This window comes from Coenobita brevimanus, chromosome 58, assembly GCF_032717465.1.
Source record: "Coenobita brevimanus isolate Jiangsu-jjx chromosome 58, ASM3271746v2, whole genome shotgun sequence".
Classification (NCBI taxonomy): Eukaryota; Metazoa; Arthropoda; class Malacostraca; order Decapoda; family Coenobitidae; genus Coenobita; species Coenobita brevimanus.
This window is the reverse complement of record NC_137011.1, coordinates 2,124,010-2,144,616: the sequence shown is the minus strand read 5'-3', so window position 1 is coordinate 2,144,616 and position 20,607 is coordinate 2,124,010. Positions and strand designations below refer to the sequence as shown.

Sequence of the window (20,607 nt, the reverse complement as noted above, 5' to 3'; positions counted from 1 at the left end):
AATCCAGTGTGGCTGACGGTGTTAGTGTGGTGCTGGTGTGGCTGACAATGCTAATGTGCTGTGCTGGTGTGTTGCACGATGGTGGTGTGGTACTGGTGTTGCAGGTGTGGTTTATAGTGACATTGTGCTCCTAGTTTTGTTAATTCTTGTGAGCAAGATGCCATCGAAAATCTTAATGCACACACCAGGAGAACTGAACTGGACATCACTACTGGAGAAGAGCTACTCAGATATGACCCACAAATAGAGAGGAAAGAGAATTTGCCCATCCACTTGGCACTGGGATTCGTTGTACCAAACTCGTCAGCAAGTACAGTGATTGGAAACTCATGGGCTTTGATGAAATATGATGACCTGCTTTCCTGGTTCCCTCAACCGCGTATCAGAGTGTGAATAAATACTCTACATCCCACTGAGAAGCCAGGCCTAGTTGAAAGGACTGAGCTGGTATTTTCAAAGGATGATAAAAGGGGGAACTTCAGGGTTCAGACCTATGAGCTTCGAGACTACGAGGCTACATGCCGAGGGCGGTGCGTTAGGTACCCTTCTAGCAACACCCTACACTAAGTAACTCTGTGATCCAGTGGGATGTAATGATGGCTCAGACACGTCAATTACATTAATAAACCAAAAAATTCATGACTCCGATTAGTCTCAGTAATCAAAATCCTTCGTAACTCCCCCAACAGTCATAAACAAAATCCTTCGTAACCCCCGTTAGTCTTAAACAAAGTTCTTCGAAAGTCACCATTAGTCGTAAACAAAATCCTTCGTAACTCCCCCAAACTACCGTTTTATATGGTTTCCTGATGTACAAGAAATCATTGGCTTATCACTCAGTACAGAGCGAGTGGAATGTGGGCATCCAGTACTATCATTTAGTCTTTAAATTTGGTTTTCTTAGAAATACTTTCTTTTGTTTTCTTTTGTGTTTCCCAAAACCAGAAGAACTAACTTAAAGAGGTGATTCTTGGGGCCTAATTTTGAGTTTTTGAAATGCATGGTTTCAATTCTCAACCATTACAGACTTACGGTAATTGGTGGCCTTTTGTGCTAAACATTGTCTCCCTCATAACTAATTATAGTTCTATATATATATATATATATATATATATATATATATATATATATATATATATATATATATATATAATATTAGCTTACCTGTGCTATATATATAATATTAGCTATTCCGTCACCAAAGAATATGATTATTTAAATTTGGTGTCTTTACTGTGAATATAAGAGTTAAATAAGACAACAATACTCTGATTCTTGCCAAGGATTTAATAATCATTTCTTGTATAGCTTGAAGCTATGGAACGTCGGCGATCCATTAAGAAAACAGTGATGGTAGAACGCACGAGATTTGTATACATGTGGCTTGTCGGGATGTCTCTGCGATCCATTGCCGAGGTGACGGGAGCCAGCACCACCACAGTGCGGAGGTGGGTTAGACGCTGGCAGAGGGAGGGACACTTAACCACCAGGATTCCTAGAGCCAGAATGAAGCTGCCCATGATAGGCTATCCCAGGACGCAGCAGCAAATACGTGAGGGGCCATGCTTGTCTAAAGCAACCCTCAGCTACGCTGTCTTTAATCAAGGCTTGCAGGATTATGCGATGAAGACTCGATATTATAATCCATATTCCAGTATTGTGTCTCTGTATTCCTTTCTTCACTGATGTAATTTGTGCAGACGCTCCTGAAATTTCCATGAAAATTGTCACGTGTATTACTTTTTTTTTCAATAAACTATCACAGGAAGTCAGTTTTTTTCTATCTCTGCCTACTACTGTCTCAGGCAGTAACATAAGCTATACATTCGTTGTTTGTCATTCTAAAAAAAAGATGGATGTCACAGAACTTCCCCTCGTCAAACCTTATTAAATGATTTAATGACTCGTGCAGTGGATGGGCAAAAATCTGCTCAACGAAAGAAAATTTAATGAGACAGGGGCAAAATTATCTTGTTAACTCGGTGTTGTCTGCTGACTGGTATATGGTTGTGATCGAATGTAATACTTTAAGGAAATTGTACTTGGAAAACATTTAAAAAACAACACTATAAAGAGTTTCCAACATTGGATATTATGTAACATGAGAAGTGAGTTATAACAAATCATTACCAGGCGTTTTCCTAAACTTGGGTAATTAGTCAGTCGTTAACAAGACCAAAATACCTGAATGATGAAACATTCCTACATGGGTAACATCGATCGTATAGTTGTGTACTGTTTGTTTTACAGACAATTCAGATAAGAAAAGAGTGAAGAAAGTCGCTAAAGTAATACATCCTTACTTCTCTGACTTGGCTCGGGTTTTCATCCTTTTGCAGAATATCCCACGTAGTTCAGTGGCAGAAAATGACAATACTTTGACTCCGCATCCTTTCCATATCATTTCCTCATGACTAACAACATATTCTAGTGTTGATTTATAGTTGCAATGCAGCATTCAAGACGGAGAGATGGCAATTTTAGGCCAAGTTAGAATGAAAAAAGTATAATTACACCTATATTTTCGTCCCCCAAACACCAATGCATGAGGGTGAAAGACCAGCCTTTTACATTATTAATATTAATTTATTGTTACAACTCAGCATTCAAGATGGTGAGATGGCAATTTTTGGACAGGTTAGAGTGAAAAAGATTATAGTTACACCTTTATTGTCGTCCACCACGCATTAGTGTATGAGGATGAGAGAGCAGCCCTGAGAGGATTATTGAGAAGCGCCTCCCAGTGGTCCCTCTGTCTGCCCAGCACCCACAGGCCTGGCAGAGATGGGGCCCTTGATGAAGGGGGCTGGTGCTGCTGTCACGCTAACCCTCGCCACCGCGCTGGGACAGGCTGTCTGGTGGAACCATCACATACTAGGCAGGTCTCTTGTTTCTGGGATGTCAGTATAACTGTTGTCTTTTCACCTTCATGCAGACTTTCATCCTTCTGCAACTTATTTCCCGAAGCTGAGTGGAAGAATACTACTGTACAGTACAATGGCTAGAAATTCTTTCCATAGCACTTCTTCCTGACTAACAACACAATGAATCTTAATGTCTTGCTATAACAAAGGACCGAAGATGGAGACATGGCAAATATACGCCTAGTAAAAGTGAACAGAGTATCAGTCAACAATGACAAGGCACGTACAGCATGACTACCAAAATGTAAAACAAAACGCTTATAACTTCTGACGGTGAGACATCAATAATCTGACCGAGAGTAAATATTGAGCAAAAATCTGAGTACTCGGTAGGAACAGAAATGAAACACAATTTAGGCATGAAATGGTTTGCAGTTAATGGTTAAGTAATTCACACATAACTAAATTTTTATGTAATGATACTACTTTACCTGGAAATAAAAGCAGGTATTAAATAACAGAACAGGTTACACACACACACACACACACACACACACACACACACACACACCATAAAAAAGCAGCGGCACATCAAACCAGTCAGTAATGTTACTCTCTGTCATGGAACATCCATCTTCTCTCCATACATTAATTTTGTTCATATAGTCTGTGGGGATATGTGAGTAGATATGCTATATTAACACAGGTGCTATATTAACACAGGTACAGTATTAACGCTGGCACAATTCTCAACCCTGTCCAGCTCCAATTCCCTAATTAGTTTGACGACATGCAGAGAATATTTTGGTATCATTCTGCCAAGAGATTAATAAGTTACACAATCTTGTTGTTTGGTACTTAAACAGAATAATACAAATGGCAGAGGACAGAGCGAATGGAAGTGTTTGTGACCACCGCTTAAGGAATTTAAAGCGTCTGGAAATAGATAGATAGAAGGTTAGATAGATAGGTAGATGGACGGAAGTGGGTAATCACACTTACTGAGAGGTCCATATTATATCTCTTTACGAAACCCAAACGGTGGCTTGGATAACTGACATAAAAGTAATTAAATCTATCCAGATAAACAAGGCCAGTCGGCTGCCTCTGTGGGGTTCCTCAACGCTGTACTCGAGGCGGCGCCACAGGAAGAGTGCTTCGTTATGCTCATCGCCGACAAAAGTTCACAGGTACTTTCGATTCTTCCAAAGAATTGAACAATAATGTTGAAAATTTTAACACAGTATTCTTAACATTAATCCCATTCAGCCGTTCAATATTATGACGTATTTTACATTTTATTCTAGCCACTAACATATGCAGTTATTCAACTTAGTACTGATATCTTGCACTCAAGGCCTTAATGCAACACGGTTCTCACCTCTCTAGCTCGACAAGTCTTTCCCAAACTAATAAAAGCATCAGAGAGTAACAAGAAAGCAATATGCCCTCAAGTCAATGAGGCACCTCTAAGAGCAAGGTCTCATACCCACCTCAACACTGTCGGTTTAGAAGATTAGAGAGCACCATATAATGACAGTGATGATTCTCTCAGAGTCCCACACCCCGACCCGTTTCAGTATTATGTACTTTCTACACTTTCCCTCAGTTTATTGCATTAACAAGATTTCATATGCTAGAAATAAACTAATCGCTACTAGAGCGAAGTGTATTACTTTCTCTGAAGCTTTAATACGCTGGGTGGTGTGCAGGGAGTGGATTGGTTTCACACTTAAAGCGTTTTGGGTTATGTCGCCAGTTTGCAGGTGTGAGTGGTGTTGTAGCGCCGTGGGGTTTGGGGGTGTTCGAGGTGGAGGCGGGCGGCCAGGACGCTAACGTGACGCAGACACAGCTCTCCCGGGTGGTCGGCCAGGCTCGCCGGGTAGGTCACTCTCACATTACTGCTGAGGCGGGTAGGTCACTCTCACGTTACTGCTGAGGCGGGTAGGTCACTCTCACATTACTGCTGAGGCGGGTAGGTCACTCACACGTTACTGCTGAGGCGGGTAGGTCACTCTCACATTACTGCTGAGGCGGATAGGTCACTCTCACATTACTGCTGAGGCGAGTAGGTCACTCTCACATTATTGCTGAGGCGCTAGGTCATTCTCACATTACGGGTTTTGCGGGTCGGTCATTCTCACATCACTGCTGAAGTTGGGAAGTCACTCACATTTCTGCTGATGTGATGATGGTGACGATGACAAGGAGAAAACATTCATTCATATACAAACTGTGTTGCCTGTAATTTTATCAACAGTCTTTCTTCTCGGTGACGCCACCAGCTGCGGCAGGTGTCATGGTTAGTGACGGTGGTGGCGGTAAGTGACGACCCAGCCTTCCTCGTCGCCTTTGCTCAGGGCTCCATCAAAGCTCGCCTCTCTGTGTGGCTGACGAGGCTTCTCATCCTCACCCGCCTTCCACTCCATCAGCTGCAGCCGATTCGCAAACTCCTCTCTGTGACAAATTCTGTGTTGCTTCTTCATGGTTACACACCAGCCATAAGGCGAGGAAAATACTGATATGGATGCTATCTTCAGTGTATGTTATTATGTGTGAAATTTCTATTGTAAAGTGTATTCAGCAGATATCTATGAACGTTATGAGAGTAATATCTTAGAGGAAAAAAAAAACAGTATGTTATTACAATGATTATTGTAGACATATTTCTGCTAGCATTAAAGATGCCTAATATATAAATATTAATAAATAAATAAATAAATAAATGTATATATATATATATATAGAGAGAGAGAGAGAGAGAGAGAGAGAGAGAGAGAGAGAGAGAGAGAGAGAGAGAGAGAGAATTTAAATCTGGTAAGTGACTTCTAGCATGTAAAAGTTGAATATCCATGAGACTTTGCCCTGAGTTCTGTTAACGATATTTTGGAGTTGATAAACATTTCACGATATAAAATTCTTGACTGTCTTTCGTATCATTCGACCAAACAAACATACAATTCCCTTCCAGATGCAGTGTGTATATCGATCTGCCGTACAGTTCTGGTGATGCTCAGCCGTTTCGTGTTGCCACTTGGATTCCGCACCTTGGCTTGACTCTCTCCCCAGGGTCTCGTTTGTTCCCTGAGAAATATAACAGGTCAGTCACCCTCGCCCTCCCCTCACCACCTTGTCCATATTTATCCCCAGTTTGTGGGAGTCAGCACCAATTTTGGCACCAAAACACAGTATGCGAACTATCTACACCGGGATTGCTCTAACCAGTCAAAATACTGAATACACAGACCGTCTCTCTTGTACTGAACCATACCAGACGAAAACCATGCCAACCGCGTGGTGTCATTGCAAGGAAACCACTGCAGACTAGGCCATATTCTCGGTATTTAACAAAGCTCCCTAACACCTTTCTCTAAGCGTTTTCTTTTTCTCTTTACACCTTACTGCCCTATTCCGCGTTACACAAATCCTTCTAATATTGCCATACTCTGCAATCTGCATCAGTAACATAATAAAGGATACTGACCAGCTATACCAAAAAATGGATTGCTAAGGAAGAGGTGCTACGGGGCCTCCTTACCCGACGAAAATACGGGCCCAGACCACACTGACAGCCCGGCACATCCATAACTCAGACTGACTGTTGGCTGTGGGTGTTGTAGCCTTTGGTTCCTTCTTCCCTGCGTAAAAAGAAATCTTGTTAGTTACTGATATGGAGTTACGTTTTATATTATTTACTGCTAATATTTAGAGCATTTTTTGTGTGTGTGCTTAGTTAACACTGGTATCTTCGTGCTTTTAGAACCCCTAAGTTACAGAAACGGCATTATCATTATTAAGTAGTAGCGATAAACTGAATCCAGTTTTTAGCAAATTTTTCGTATTAGCGAGGAGTAAGCTCCTTTTGTCTGTCGTGTTATGCAAAAATATACATTTGTTCTATTTCAATATTAGCACAAAATACCAACTGATTTATTTGACAAAAGCTACTGTAACTGGTAAACAATTTTTCTCTTCATATTCCCTTCTTTCAGACTTGCCAACGGGCCACGACTGAAGGTAACCTACGTGGAGTTTCCCTCGACAAAGAAAATGGTGGTGGACGACCCCGATGCCCCTGAAGGCAAGAGGGTCATAGCCATGGATCCAGAAGTGACCCTCTTCGAAACTATCGCAAAAGATATGAATTTTACGTAAGTCAAATATTGTAGATAGACAGACAGACAGACAGATACATACATACATACTGTACATCATAGATGTGTAATATATTTACCGTATTACAGATCACCTTCACAACTGCTGTTGAAGTAGTCAGGAAGATGCCCTGTGTCTCCATGCAGTGGCACGTTGACCATTCAGCGTCTGCTTTATTACCTCCTATATTTCAGACTGAGCATTCATGATCAAGGGTAGCCATATGGTTAGCACTACTAACTACAAAGATGCCAGCCTACTAGTACCTGGGTTCGAATCCTGTAATATTACAGCTAGTAAAAAAAAAATAAGGTACATAACTTGCATAAATCCCATATATTACAACTGAATATTAAAAAGTGCAGAGGGGAAGAAGACTGTGTGTGTGTGGGGGGGGGGGGGTCGTAATCGGAAAGTAAACTAGACCAGTTAAATACTCTGTCTCAGGTTCGAGATAAATCCACCACCAAATGGTGCCTGGGGTGTGGAAATGCCGGATGGTTCCTGGACAGGCATGATTGGTATGCTGATAAAAGAGGTGGGTGACTTACGCTGGATAATGATAATGGTCACCGAATTTATTATTATTACTAGATGCAGCTTATTTTGAGAAGCTGCATGTTCCCCTACACTTGTTATACTGTTTTTCCGGGCTTCCGTTCTTTTCCAGCATATTCCAAGTAGCTCAGTGAAAAAATAAGAATATTATGGCTCCCCATCCTTTCCATACCCATTCTTCTTGGCTACTGTCATGTTCTGGCATTAATCTTTTGTTATAACTCGATATTCAAGGAGAAGAGATGGTAGTTTTAGGTCAGGTTAGAGAAAAAGCAGTATAGTTGTGAGTACAGTACTAAGTAATCTATAGTCCTTATCCATTTGGTTTACAGGAAGTGGATATCAGCATGAGCGCCTTCCACATAACTGCTCCTCGTGCCAAAGTGGTCGACCTGACATTTCTAATGACAATTTGGTACGTCAGAACCATCGTCCGTCGCGGCAGCCCAGAGGTGGACCCCTGGGGCTTCCTGTTCCCGCTGTCGCCTTTAGTGTGGGTGGCCATCCTTGCTGCCTTGACTGCAGTGATCTCCATTTTGATGTTTCCTTCCTGCCTCCCTGACCAGATGCAGACTCGATCAAGACTTACTAACAGAGCGACCAGCTGTGTTAGAACACTTCTGCAACAAGGTTAGAATGTAATGTTACACTATAATACCCTTTGTGCTCTAACTTTGCCTGGAACTACGACCTCTCCGTCTTGAATACTGAGTTGTAACGATATATTAATACTGGAATATGGTGAATATGGTGCCCTAATGACGAGGAAGTGCAATGGAGAGGATGTTGAGCATTAACAATGTCTTTTTCTGACATTGAATTATGTGAAATAAACCGCAAGGAGACAAAAATTTGGATCAAGGTGAAAGAATACAGTTAGTTCATGGATCCACGCATATCTAGATAATTATTGCTATATATCATAAGACAAGCGTATATAGTGCAATGTTGTATGCATGATGCAGATGTTATGGTCACTGGTTGGTGGTGGTGGGAGCGTGTGGTGCTGGGAGTGTGGATGCTGATGACCGTAGTGCTGACGCGGAGCTACGCCGGCAACCTCATGTCCATCCTGGCCATCAGATACATCCCGCTGCCCATACAGACCCTCCAGGACATCCTAGATAACCCCGTCACTGTCCTCGTGCCTGGAGGATCAGCTGTGGCAGTGTCTTTCTTGGTTTGTATTCCATGGCCACTGTCAGAGCACTTCGTTTATACTGCATAAAAAATACCACGAGATATAGATTTCTACATATTTTACATGTGAATACATGTGAATGAAGAACAGTGTGTGTGTGTGTGTGTGTGTGTGTGTGTGTGTACTGCCTCTCGTCAACAGGGTCCAGCTCCTGAACAATCGAACACATGATACCATTCTCGTCTCCAGTTGTAGTCTACACAACTTTCCTTATTAATTTGCACTTTCCTAACTGTGTTTTGTGTAGGAAAGTGACTAGTCTGCTTTGATTTATGTTTTGTACTATATAAATCATCTTGATCACGAGCAGTTTATTTATTTATTTATTTATTTATTTTTTTTGATGAATCATAAGGAAAAACAGACGAATTGAATAAGGAATGTTCTAAGAGGTGATGTAAGGCTGAAGGATGTGATGGGAGATATTTATAAATGTATTAGACCAAGAGGAAGGAAAAATAAAATTGTTCTAGGCGACATAGAGCAAAGAGGAGCTACCATCACTTGAGAAACCCAGCCCAGAATACACTAGACTGGAGAAAGACTGATACACGAGCAGACCTGCCATCCAGCAGAGCACTTCTGATGACGAAATGATTAGGAGTAAAAGTCGCTACGTAGAGATATATCATAGAATATTCAAATCGTATCCATTTGGTAGCCCTATAGGGACGGGATTGTAGGACAGGCTGAGGCTAGGCTACCGCAGTGCAGATCACTTTAGGCATAGGACACCACTCTACGCCTATGGTAGGTTTTCTATGATTGAAAACCCTCCAGCCACTAATCGGAATCAAATCTTGAGTACTGAGCTTAGAGCACGCTCTCCCCTGACCAAACAATTATCAATATTTCACCCATACTTGCACAATTATGGGCATAGTCGTACTCGGCTGTCAACGAAACTATTAAGTAGTGCAGTAAACGACGTAGAAACAGTAGGAAACCATTAGCCTAGATAAACAAATTTTTAGTGCTCCAGTATATATATATACTCGTATATAATACAAGGACGCTCCAGGCGGCATGCTGAAAAAGGTTGGAGATCTACAGGAGACAGGACGCTTCAAGACCATCCTTGTGTCTGAGTTTGTGGCCTATCTGAACTCAGCGGTGTTAAGGGGAGACCATGTCCTGACCAACATAGACCTCAGAACCACCGTAATGATTGCCCAAGACTTCACAACAAAAGGTAAAGCATAAGAATATTATATTGTCTTCAGCACTATATTTGTAAGTATACACTGGAGCATACCAACAGCACCATATAACTGAAAGTTCTTCAACTGAAGCAAACAGTGCTAAATATTGTGTTGCACTCTGAATAAGCTCGAAAACTCTCCCCATAGTTATTGCGTGTCACGTAAGACAGACAGTCCCATTATATTATTTGGAAGTGAAATATCTTGTAGATTCCATATGCTTGATAATTTTTCTTTACTTTTCTTTTCTTTTCCTTCCAAGACTCAGTAATTTATGAACAATTTATTGTAATATGTCCCTCATATATATACGTTTTTATTTATTTGTGCATATATATATATATATATATATATATATATATATATATATATATATATATATGTGTGTGTGTGTGTGTGTGTGTATGTGTGTGTGTGTGTGTAAGCATAAGATCGTAAAGTATTGCTGGCTAGTGTTTAATGGGTAATATAAAAAATTAAGCAACATATGTTATTGCACCAAAGAAAGATTATCAACAACAACAAAAATATTTGTAATGTCTTCTGTTAGATAATAAACTTGACCTGACCCCACCTACCGATGCCTCAACAGGCAGGTGTGACTTCTATCAGGCCCGAGAGGAGATCGTTCCCATGATGGCGGCGTTTGCGGGACCCAAAAACAGCCCTCTGCTTCCCTCCTTTAATCGTAGGTGTGTGTGTATGTGTGTGTGCGTGTGTGTGTGTGTGTGTGTGTGTGTGTGTGTGTGTGTGTGTGTGTGTGTGTGTGTGTGTGTGTGTGTGTGTGTGTGTGTGTGTGTGTGTGTGTGTGTGTGTGTGTGTGTGTGTGTGTGTGTGTGTGTGTGTAATGATCACCTGGTACTCTACATGTTGATTTGACGTTCAGCACGATCAGTTTCAGTGTGTGATGCCCTGCAATACAGGACTGTCAAAACATTAAGTAGCATATACTGTATATTTCCTTCCATCAGTAATGTACTTTCAAGCCATATGCCTGTGTTAGTGAACGCAAAATTGAAGCTAAGAAAAGTGAGCTTAAAGAAATGATAGTGCCTTGCAGTCATGATGGTGTTTGTTTTCTCCATGTAATAGGAAAGATATATGGTGGGTTTATTTGTCGTCAGAATTAAGGACATAACCGAAGACTTAGTCACTTCTTCAGTTCTTTCCTATATTCCTTTTGTTTTTGTTTTTTTCCGAAATGTTTTATTCTTCCTTTTTTCGTATGCCTTTGTTCACCAACACTTTTGCAGCGTGCTGTGTTGCCGTCAAAACAAAAGACTTTCCCATGTCCTGGCAGGTCCCATGACTCTTAATGCAGGAACATAAGAACTGGAGGGAAAACTATTTCCCTATACTTGAGCAAAGCACAGCAAGTTTTCTGTGTAACTTGACTTTTATATCGTCTGCTGTGTTCTATGTCATGTCAATCATTTTTTTTTTTTAAGTGAGAGAGCAGACAGGGGAGAAGGCACGAGACACCATTCTACACTCCATATGCTGCTGAAAATAATTAACTGGAATCCAGGTTAATACAGTTCTACTTAAGGAAATCCAGGAAATCCAGTACAGTTACACGTGCATCATCGTTCTTATTTTCTTACAGAGTTATGAGAGCCATTGAGGCGGGACTCTATAACTTCTGGTTGCAGCTCTACACTCCTAACTTTACAGCCTGCCTCAACCCTCCCAAGAAGGTCGTAGTCAGGACAACCTTGGCCATCACCAACCTCTGGGTAAGCTATTGGTGTTCATGGTACTCTGCACTAATGATGTCTCATGAATTTCTAACTGCTAATAAAAGAATACCGTGTCTTTAATAGAAGTAGTGGTAATTATAGCTTCAGGTTCATCTGAAAAGTGAACCGAGTGGATTGCAGGCTGAAGCTGCCCTCCTCTTGCAATCTGCCATCCTCCTTTCGGAGGAGAGAGAGTCAGTCAAGGGACTGACTGACTCACTAGATAGATAGACAGATTGAAAGCTATATACTGTAATACAAAGGCATCAAAAGAAAAAAGTCTGACAAACTCAATATTTATCGGTATGATCCACAGAGAAAATTTTAAAACTGCGCTACTAAATTACATAAAAACAATTAAAAGTGTATATTTTTGTATATCGTAATTATTTTAAAAGTGCGTTCGTTTACCATTACAGGGCACGCTGGTGGTGTTGGCAGGAGGACTGACCGTCAGCCTTCACGTGCTCTGCCTCGAGCTCATCTATTCACATCTTCCCTTCTGACACATCACACCGACTCATTCACTTATCCGGCGCACCAGTCTCACACGTGTACTTATTTCTGATACTTCGATTTTTTAGCCTTAGCGTGATATTGGAACCAGCGAGTCAACTTCATTTATTTGACCAAAGGAGCTATTACTGACCTAGATTATTTATTCTAAAATGTGCCCAGGTATGTAAGGAAGAAATTTGACTGATTAAAAGCATTACGGTATCCGCATTCATAGCCAACTTTGTGTCCAGAATAGAATTTTAAAAAAAAAAAGCTCTTATACAACATCTTCAGTCCGAGGATCTTTTCTTATTGTTGTAATTTAGGTCAGTGCCTGAAGATTTTATTCAGCTTCCTCAAGATGTCGTCAGGGTGAAGGGTTTGGTAACTGACAAAAAATTTGTCAACTTAAGTTTAATAAAAAACGCATACAGCTACAAAAATTGCCGTTAATGTATCCTCCAGTTACCAAACGAATTCTCAATCTTAGTTCACTTTTTCTGTACTATTATTAAGGTTCCATGGCCTGACCATCATTACTTGCTATTTAAATACAGTTATCATAACCACACAGCATATAAGACCTCGTATTTATTTATTCATTTAGTTATCTATTTTCCGATTCACATGGGACATCTCTACTAATCCTTTTTCCTCTTTATTCCCTACCACGTACTCATACTACATTCCTCTACACACAGTTCATACTTTCCGTGTCAATTAGGACTTCTCATTATAATCCTTTAAATAAAGGCTTGAAAAACCTCATGGTAAGAGGTCTGAGATAACAACGATCAGTCTAAAAATTAAGTTAAGTTGTAATGATGAAAGTGGTGCACCAATAAAACAAGAAACAAATATATAAAAACGCTAGAAAACATTACATAAATTTCGTGTCCTAACAAGTCAGTAGTTCAATGTTGCAACTTAATTATTAGTTAATAACTTAGGGATGCTCTATTCGTGATTGTGATGATGCTATGAAAAGCTAATTTCTCGACCTGTACCAATCTGTATAGTGTCACGCGCAATGCCACCAACAGTGTTTTTATTGACATATCGTAATATGTCAAAAATCAGAGGAAAATCAGTAACCAGGAAGGTAAAGTCCCTAAGTTTCCCGGTTAACTGGGACTGTACTGTACTAAGTTGGAGTCAGATATGGAAAATGTACTTCAGTGCAATAAAGTGCCATTTTTTAGAAGTGGGAGAGATTGAGCAGATAAAATGGGCAGAGATAATCTGTACAACAAAAGAAGACAAGGGTTAGGTAGTGACTATACAGGACGACTTATCACCCAAAAAAGCATATAAACAGAATTATTGGAGGGGCGTATGAACTGTTCACGAACATGAGAGTGGCTTTTAATTGCATGTATGAAGTGATAGGTGGTGGCGACCATCATTCACTCACTTGCTGTAGTGATGCTTCTTCATTCGTCTTTAGCATTCTTTTCTGTGTCTTCCCTCCTCTCGTGTTGCCTCTCCCACCTTTCCTGTCACTTTTTGTTCCTCTTATTTTCTTTTCACTTGGCTCTGCGTTAAGTGACGAACCTAGTGATTTCCTGCAAACCAGAAAACCATTTACAGAGCTGGGTGCTAACTATACAACGAACCCATACGTGTTCCCTACGTTTCGGCAGGTGGACTGGCGGAAGATTGGTGCCCCTCATCGTAAAACAACTCAGGGACAGGTGGCCGCCAATTGTAGGACTGTGGCGTCTGACTGTGAATGGATAGTAGAATTTCTAGAGATACTAGCAGACCTCGAGTAACTGAAACGAATCCAATGCAATTATTAAACCAAAATGAGTCTGGCCGAGAAGGATGGTCAGGTAAGGAATTAGTGAAGAAAGACTGCATGAACGAGGTAGGAGTGTCAACTAACTTCCTAATATATGCACAAATACTGGTGTTTGTGCCGTACGACAGTGTGGTGTGTGTGTGTGTGTGTGTGTGTGTGTGTGTGTGTGTGTGTGTGTGTGTGTGTGTGTGTATCAATAAATACTTAGACTGTGGTCTGGCCGCCTCACTGGCAGCCTGACCCTGCGCCGACTCCCTCACCCGCCGCTGTCCCACCTTCACCTCGCCGCTGGTAAGTCTTGGGAGTGCGGCGCCGTGCTGGTGTGGCTGACGGTGTTAGTTTGGTGCTGGTGTGGCTGACGGTGTTAATGTGGTGCTGGTGTGGCTGCCGGTGTTAATGTGGTGATAGTGTGGACTTGTGGGCCTCATGTTGTTGTTGTGCTCCTAGTTTTGTTAATTCTTGTGAGCAAAAATCCATTGAAAATCTTACTGCACACACAAAGATGGCTGAACCGGACATCACCACAGAAGAGCTACACAGATATGATCCACATATAGACTTGAAAAGGAATTTGCCCATCCACTTGGCACTGGGATTCGCTGTACCAAACTCGTCAGTACGTACCGTGATTGGAAACCCGTGGGTTTTGCCTGAACTATGATAAATCGCTTTCCTGGGCCCAGATTCTACAAACCGTCATAGCTAAGTCCGTCGTACATATCTAAAGAAAATGGCGCATTTTAGACATAACTCCGTCAGAAACTCGTATGGTCGACCATAAACTCCTATGGACGACCATAATAAGACGCGCGATGGTATGTTCGGGTTCACCCTGTCTTAACGCCGCCTATGACCGTCAGAAGTGTGTCAACATGGCCGCACCACAGCAAGCAGATCCCCAGCCGAGGAATATTTTCCGAAGAAGGGACGTGCTTAACGAGCCCAGTGATGCTGAGCTTATCAAGAGATACCGGCTAGGCAGGGACGGTATTTTGTATGTCACCAATCTTGTGAGAGACGCCTTATCGAATGACACCAAGAGGAGAAACCCACTCACCCCGGAGCTTAAGGTCATCATAACACTACGTTATCTTGCTACCGGAAAAATGCCAATGTGCAGAGTTTGGGCTTTACAGTACTTGTAGGGCTAGCCCCAGCAGGTTAGGTTAATTATGGACGTCTAAAAAATATTAAATAATAAATAATTAAATATAATAAAATAATAATAATAGGATAGGTAAAGTTTAGACTGGTCGAAAAAATAATACTTTAGGTTAAGGTTAGTGTAAAAAAATATGAAAATATTAAATAAACCAGAAACAAATTATAGAAATATATAACGTAACCTAACCCAGATGAACTGGTTATTGTCACATTGCTGTCCATAGCAATGAACCTTTTCTTTAACTTTCTTTGGACTTAAGAAAATATTTGTAATGTAGGTTAAGTATATTATAATAAATAATGATATGAATAAAAAAATTAAAAAAAATATATATAAATAATAAAATTTAACCTAACCAAGTTTAGCCTAGCCAACAAAAAAATACTAATATGAAATTAGATGAAATTAATAAGGTAGGTTAAGTTTACACTAGTCAGACAGTGTTTTTGGTTACACACTTTTCAACGGGAATACGTTTCAGCGCATTTTCTCACAAACGAATTCCTATTTTACTATGTCTAACTTCCCCAAAAGTCGTAATATGAAGTTAAAACAATTTAAATCCAAGAAAATAATGCCAAGAACCTATTTTATTCCATAAATTTAAAGTTGACAAATTGTGAGCGGTGCGTTCTAGCAGCTGACGGTGTTTTGGATTAGTGAGGTATGGCCGACGACTTCCGACGGCCATAAGACTGACTGTCATAAATTTGCTTAGCTATGACGGTTAGCTAGGGTCGACCATAAGCACTATGCAGAATACAGGCCCTGGTCTCTCAACCGCTTATCAGAGTGTGGGTAAGTACTCTACATCCCACTGAGAACCCAGGTCTGGTTGAATGGACTGAGCTGGTAATTCCACAGGATGAAAAAGGTGGGAACTCCGGGATTCAGACCTATGTGCTTTGCGACTATGAGCCTATAGGCTGAGAGCGGTGCGCTAGGTACCCCTCTAGCAACACCCCACACTAAGTTGCCCTGTGATCCAGTGGGATATAATGATGGCTCCGACACGCCCGTAAGCCTTAACAAACCAAAAAGTTCATGACTCCGATTAGACCCAATAAACAAAATCCTTCGTAACTCCCCAAACTACAGTTCTAAATGGTTTCCTGAAGTACAAGAAATCATTGGCTTATCACTCAGTACAGAGTGAGTGGAATGTGGGCATCTTGTCCAATCATTTAGTCTTTAAATTTGATTTTCTTAGAAAAATTTTCTTTGTTTTCCTTTGTGTTTCCCAAAACCAGAAGCACTAACTTCAAGAGGTGATTCTTGGGGCTTAATTTTGAGTTTTAAAAATGCATGCTTTCAATTCTCAGCCATTACAGACTTACGGTAACTGGTGGCCTTTTGTGCGAAAAATTGTCTCCCTCATAACTAATTATAGTTCCATACATATATATATATATATATATATATATATATATATATATATATATATATATATATATATATATATATATATATATATATATATATATATATATATATATATATATATATGTATATATATATATATATATGTATATATATATATATATGTATATATATATATATATATATATATATATATATATATATATATATATATATATATATATATATATGTATATATATATATGTATATATATATATATATATATATATATATATATATATATATATATATATATATATATATAAAATATTTGTTTACCTGTGTCATGTACAACTATGGGAAATTCCGTCACCAAAGAATATGATTAATTACTTTGGTGTCTTAACTGTGAGTGTAAGAGTTAAAAGAAAAAAATAATAATAATCTGATTCTTGCCAAGAATTTAACAACCATTTCTTGTATAGAGGTGAAGCTATGGAACGTCGGCGATCCTATAAGAAAACTGAGATAATAGAACGCACGAGATTTGTATGCATGTGGCTGTGCGGGATGTCTCTGCGATCCATTGCCGAGGTGACGGGAGCCAGCACCACCACAGTGAGGAAGTGGGTTACACGCTGGCAGAGGGAGGGACACATAACCACCAGGATTCCTAGAACCAGAATGAAGCTGTCCATGATAGGCTATACGAGGACGCAGCAGCAAATACATGAGGGGCCATGCTTGCCTAAAGCATCCCTTAGCTACGCTGTCTTTAATCAAGGCTTGCAGGATTATGCGATGAAGACTCGCTATTATAATCCATATTCCAGTATTGTCTCTGTATTCCCTTCTTCACTGATGTAATTTGTGCAGACGCTCCTGAACTTCCATGGAAGTTATGTCACGTGTATTTTTTACCCCAATAAACGATCACAGTAAGTCAGTGTCTTCTATCTCTGCCTACTACTATCTCAGGCAGGATCCTAAGCTATAAATTCGTTGTATATTTTGCTAAAAGAAAGTTGGATGTCACAGAACTTCCCCTCATTCCTTATTTAATGATATAACGACTCGCGCAGCGGATGGGCAAAAAGTTGCTTAACGAATGAAAACTTACTTCAACCGGAGAAAAATTATCTTGTTGATTTGGTGTCGTCTGTTGACTGGGATATGGTTTTGATCGAATGTAACACTTTAAGGAACTGGTACTTGGAAAACATATTAAAAAACACTGTAAAGAGTTCCAGCATTGAATATTATGTAACATGAGAAGTGAGTTCTAACAAATCATTATCAGGCGTTTTCCTAAACTTAGCTAACTCGTCAGCCAATAACAAGACCAAAATGCCTTAATGGTGTAATATTCCTACACGGGTAATAGCGATCGTATAGCTGAATACTGCTTGTTTTACAGACCATACAATAATAAGACAAAAGTGAAGAATGTTGCTAAAGTAATATATCCTTATTGTTCTAACTTGGCTCGGGTTTTCATCCTATTGTAGATTATATCATGTCATTCAGTGGCAGAAAAAGACAATACTTTGACTCTGCATCCTTTTCATATCATTTTTTCATGACTAGCAACATATTCTAGTGTTGATTTATAGTTGCAATGCAGCATTCAAGATGGAGAGATGGCAATTTTAGGCCAAGTTAGAATTAAAAATATAATTACACCTATATTTTCGTCCCCCAAACACCAATGCATGAGGGTGAAAGACCAGTCCTTTACATTATTAATATTAATATATTGTTACAAATCAGCATTCAAGATGGTGAGATGGCAATTTTAGGACAGGTCAGAGTGAAAAAAATTATAGTTACATTTTTATATTCGTCCACCACACATTAGTGTATGAGGATGAGAGAGCAGCCCTGAGAGTATTAGTGAAAAGCACCTCTAATTGGTCCCCCTGTCCGCCCATCACCCACAGGCCTGGCAGGGATGGGGGTCATGATCAGGGGGGCTTGTGCTGCTGTCACGCTCACCCTCGTCACCGCGCTGGGACAGGCTGTTTGGTGGAACCGTCACATACTGGGCAAGTCTTGTGTTTCTGGGATGTCAGTATAACTATTGTCTTTTCATCTTGATGCAAATCTGCGTCCTTTTGCAGCTTACTTCCCGAAGCTGAGTGAAAGAATGCTACAGCACAGCGGTTCTTAATTCTTTCCATAGCAATTCTTCCTGACTTGGAATACAATCTATGTTAATGTCCTGCTATAACTAAGGACCGAAGATGGAGAGATGGCAAATTTAAGCCTAGTTAAAGTGAAGAAAGTTTAAAATCAGTAAACAATGACAAGGCGCGTACAACATGACTACCAAAGTGTAAAACTAAACGCTTATGACTTCTAGCCGTAAGACGCCAATAATTTGACCGAAAGTAAATACTGAACAAAAATCTGAGAACTAAGTAGGAACAGAAATGAAACACAATCTAGGCATGAAATGATTTGCAGTTAATGGTTAAGTAATGGTAATGATATTACTTTACCTGGAAATAAAAACAGGTAGAAAAAAACAGAGCAGGTTACACACACACACACACACACACACACACACACACACACACACACACACACACACATAAAAAAGCAGCAGCACATTAAATCAGTCAGTTATGTTAGTCTCTGTCATGGAACTCCGTCTTCCCTCCACCCATTAGTTTTGTTCATATAGTCTGTGGGTATTTGTGAGTAAATATGCTATATTAACACAGGTGCTATATTACCAACGGACCTACAGTATATTAACACAGGTGTGGTATTAACAGAGGTACAATTCTCAACCCTGTCCAGCTCCAATTCCTTTAATCAATTTGACGACATGCAGAGAATATTTTGGTATTATTCTGCCAAGAGATTAATAACTTACAAAGACAATCTTGTTGCTTAGTATTTCAATAGAATAATCCAAATGGCAGAAGAGAGAGTAACGTGGAGGCATTTGAGACAATCACTTACGGAATTAAAGCTTCTGGTTAGATAGATAGGCAGATGGAGAGAAGAAAGAAATCACACTTGCTGAGAGGTACATAATATAACTCTTTACGAAACCCAAACGGTGGCTTGGATAGCTAACATAAAAGTAATTAAATCCAGATAAACAAGGCCAGTCGGCTGCCTCTGTGGGGTTCCTCAACGCTGCACTCGAGGCGGCGCCACAGGAAGAGTGCTTCGTTATGCTCATCGCCGACAAAAGCTCACAGGTACTTTCGATTCCTCCAAAGAATTAAACAATAATGTTGAAAATTTTAAAAGAGTATCAGTGACATTATTCCCATTCAGCCTTTCAATATTATGACGAATTTTCCATTTTATTCTTGTCACTAACAGACACTATTATTCAACTTAGTACTGATATCTTGCACTCAAGGCCTTAATTCAGCTCGGATTTCACCCCTCCAGCTCAACAAGTCTTTCCTAAACTAAATAAAAGCATCAGGGAGTTACAAGAAAGCAATATATCACCAGGTTGATGAGGTACCTCTAAGAGCAAGGCCCCATACCCACCTCAACACTGTCGGTTTAAAAGATGCGAGAGCATCATATAATGACAGTGATTTTTCTTTCTGATTCCCACACCCTATTCCGTTGCAGAATTATGCACTTTCTAAACTTTCCCTCAGCATATTGCATTCACAAGTTTTCATATGCCAGAAATAAATTAATCGCTACTAGAGGGAACTGTACTAATTTCTCTGAAACTTGAATATGCATGGGAGATGTGCAGGGAGTGGACTGATTTCTAACCTAAATCGTATAGGTTATATTGTCAGTTTGCAGGTGTGGGTGGTGTTGTAGCGCCGTGGGGTTTGGGGGTGTTCGAGGTGGCGGCGGGCGGCCAGGACGCTAACGTGACGCAGACACAGCTCTCCCGCGTGGTCGGCCAGGCTCGCCGGGTAGGTCACTCTCACATTACTGCTGAGGCGGGTAGGTCACTCTCACGTTACTGCTGAGGCGGGTAGGTCACTCTCACATTACTGCTGAGGCGGGTAGGTCACTCACACGTTACTGCTGAGGCGGGTAGGTCACTCTCACATTACTGCTGAGGC

At 40.3% G+C, this 20,607-nt stretch overlaps 1 protein-coding gene across 1 annotated transcript; it reads left to right on the top strand.

Moving 5' to 3' along the window:
• The first annotated feature begins 47 nt into the window (after positions 1–47).
• LOC145402582 (uncharacterized) lies at positions 48–13,992 on the top strand. The gene is made up of 15 exons (XM_080274580.1): positions 48–104; positions 1,309–1,448; positions 3,571–3,587; positions 3,948–4,054; positions 4,624–4,746; positions 5,150–5,370; positions 5,836–5,964; positions 6,857–7,015; positions 7,467–7,557; positions 7,910–8,207; positions 8,543–8,757; positions 9,790–9,970; positions 10,573–10,672; positions 11,587–11,716; positions 13,861–13,992. The coding sequence occupies exons 1-15, from the start codon at positions 48–50 to the stop codon at positions 13,990–13,992; spliced, it is 2,100 nt and encodes a 699-aa protein (XP_080130706.1).
• The last annotated feature ends 6,615 nt before the right edge of the window (positions 13,993–20,607 follow it).

Bases quoted from the DNA above. Each gene is read 5' to 3' on its own strand.
- LOC145402582 (XM_080274580.1), top strand. From the start codon at position 48: ATGCTAATGTGCTGTGCTGGTGTGTTGCACGATGGTGGTGTGGTACTG. The intron at 8,758-9,789 runs GTTTGTATTCCA...ATATAATACAAG, and splicing joins CTGTGGCAGTGTCTTTCTTG to GACGCTCCAGGCGGCATGCT. The intron at 10,673-11,586 runs GTGTGTGTGTAT...ATTTTCTTACAG, and splicing joins CTTCCCTCCTTTAATCGTAG to AGTTATGAGAGCCATTGAGG.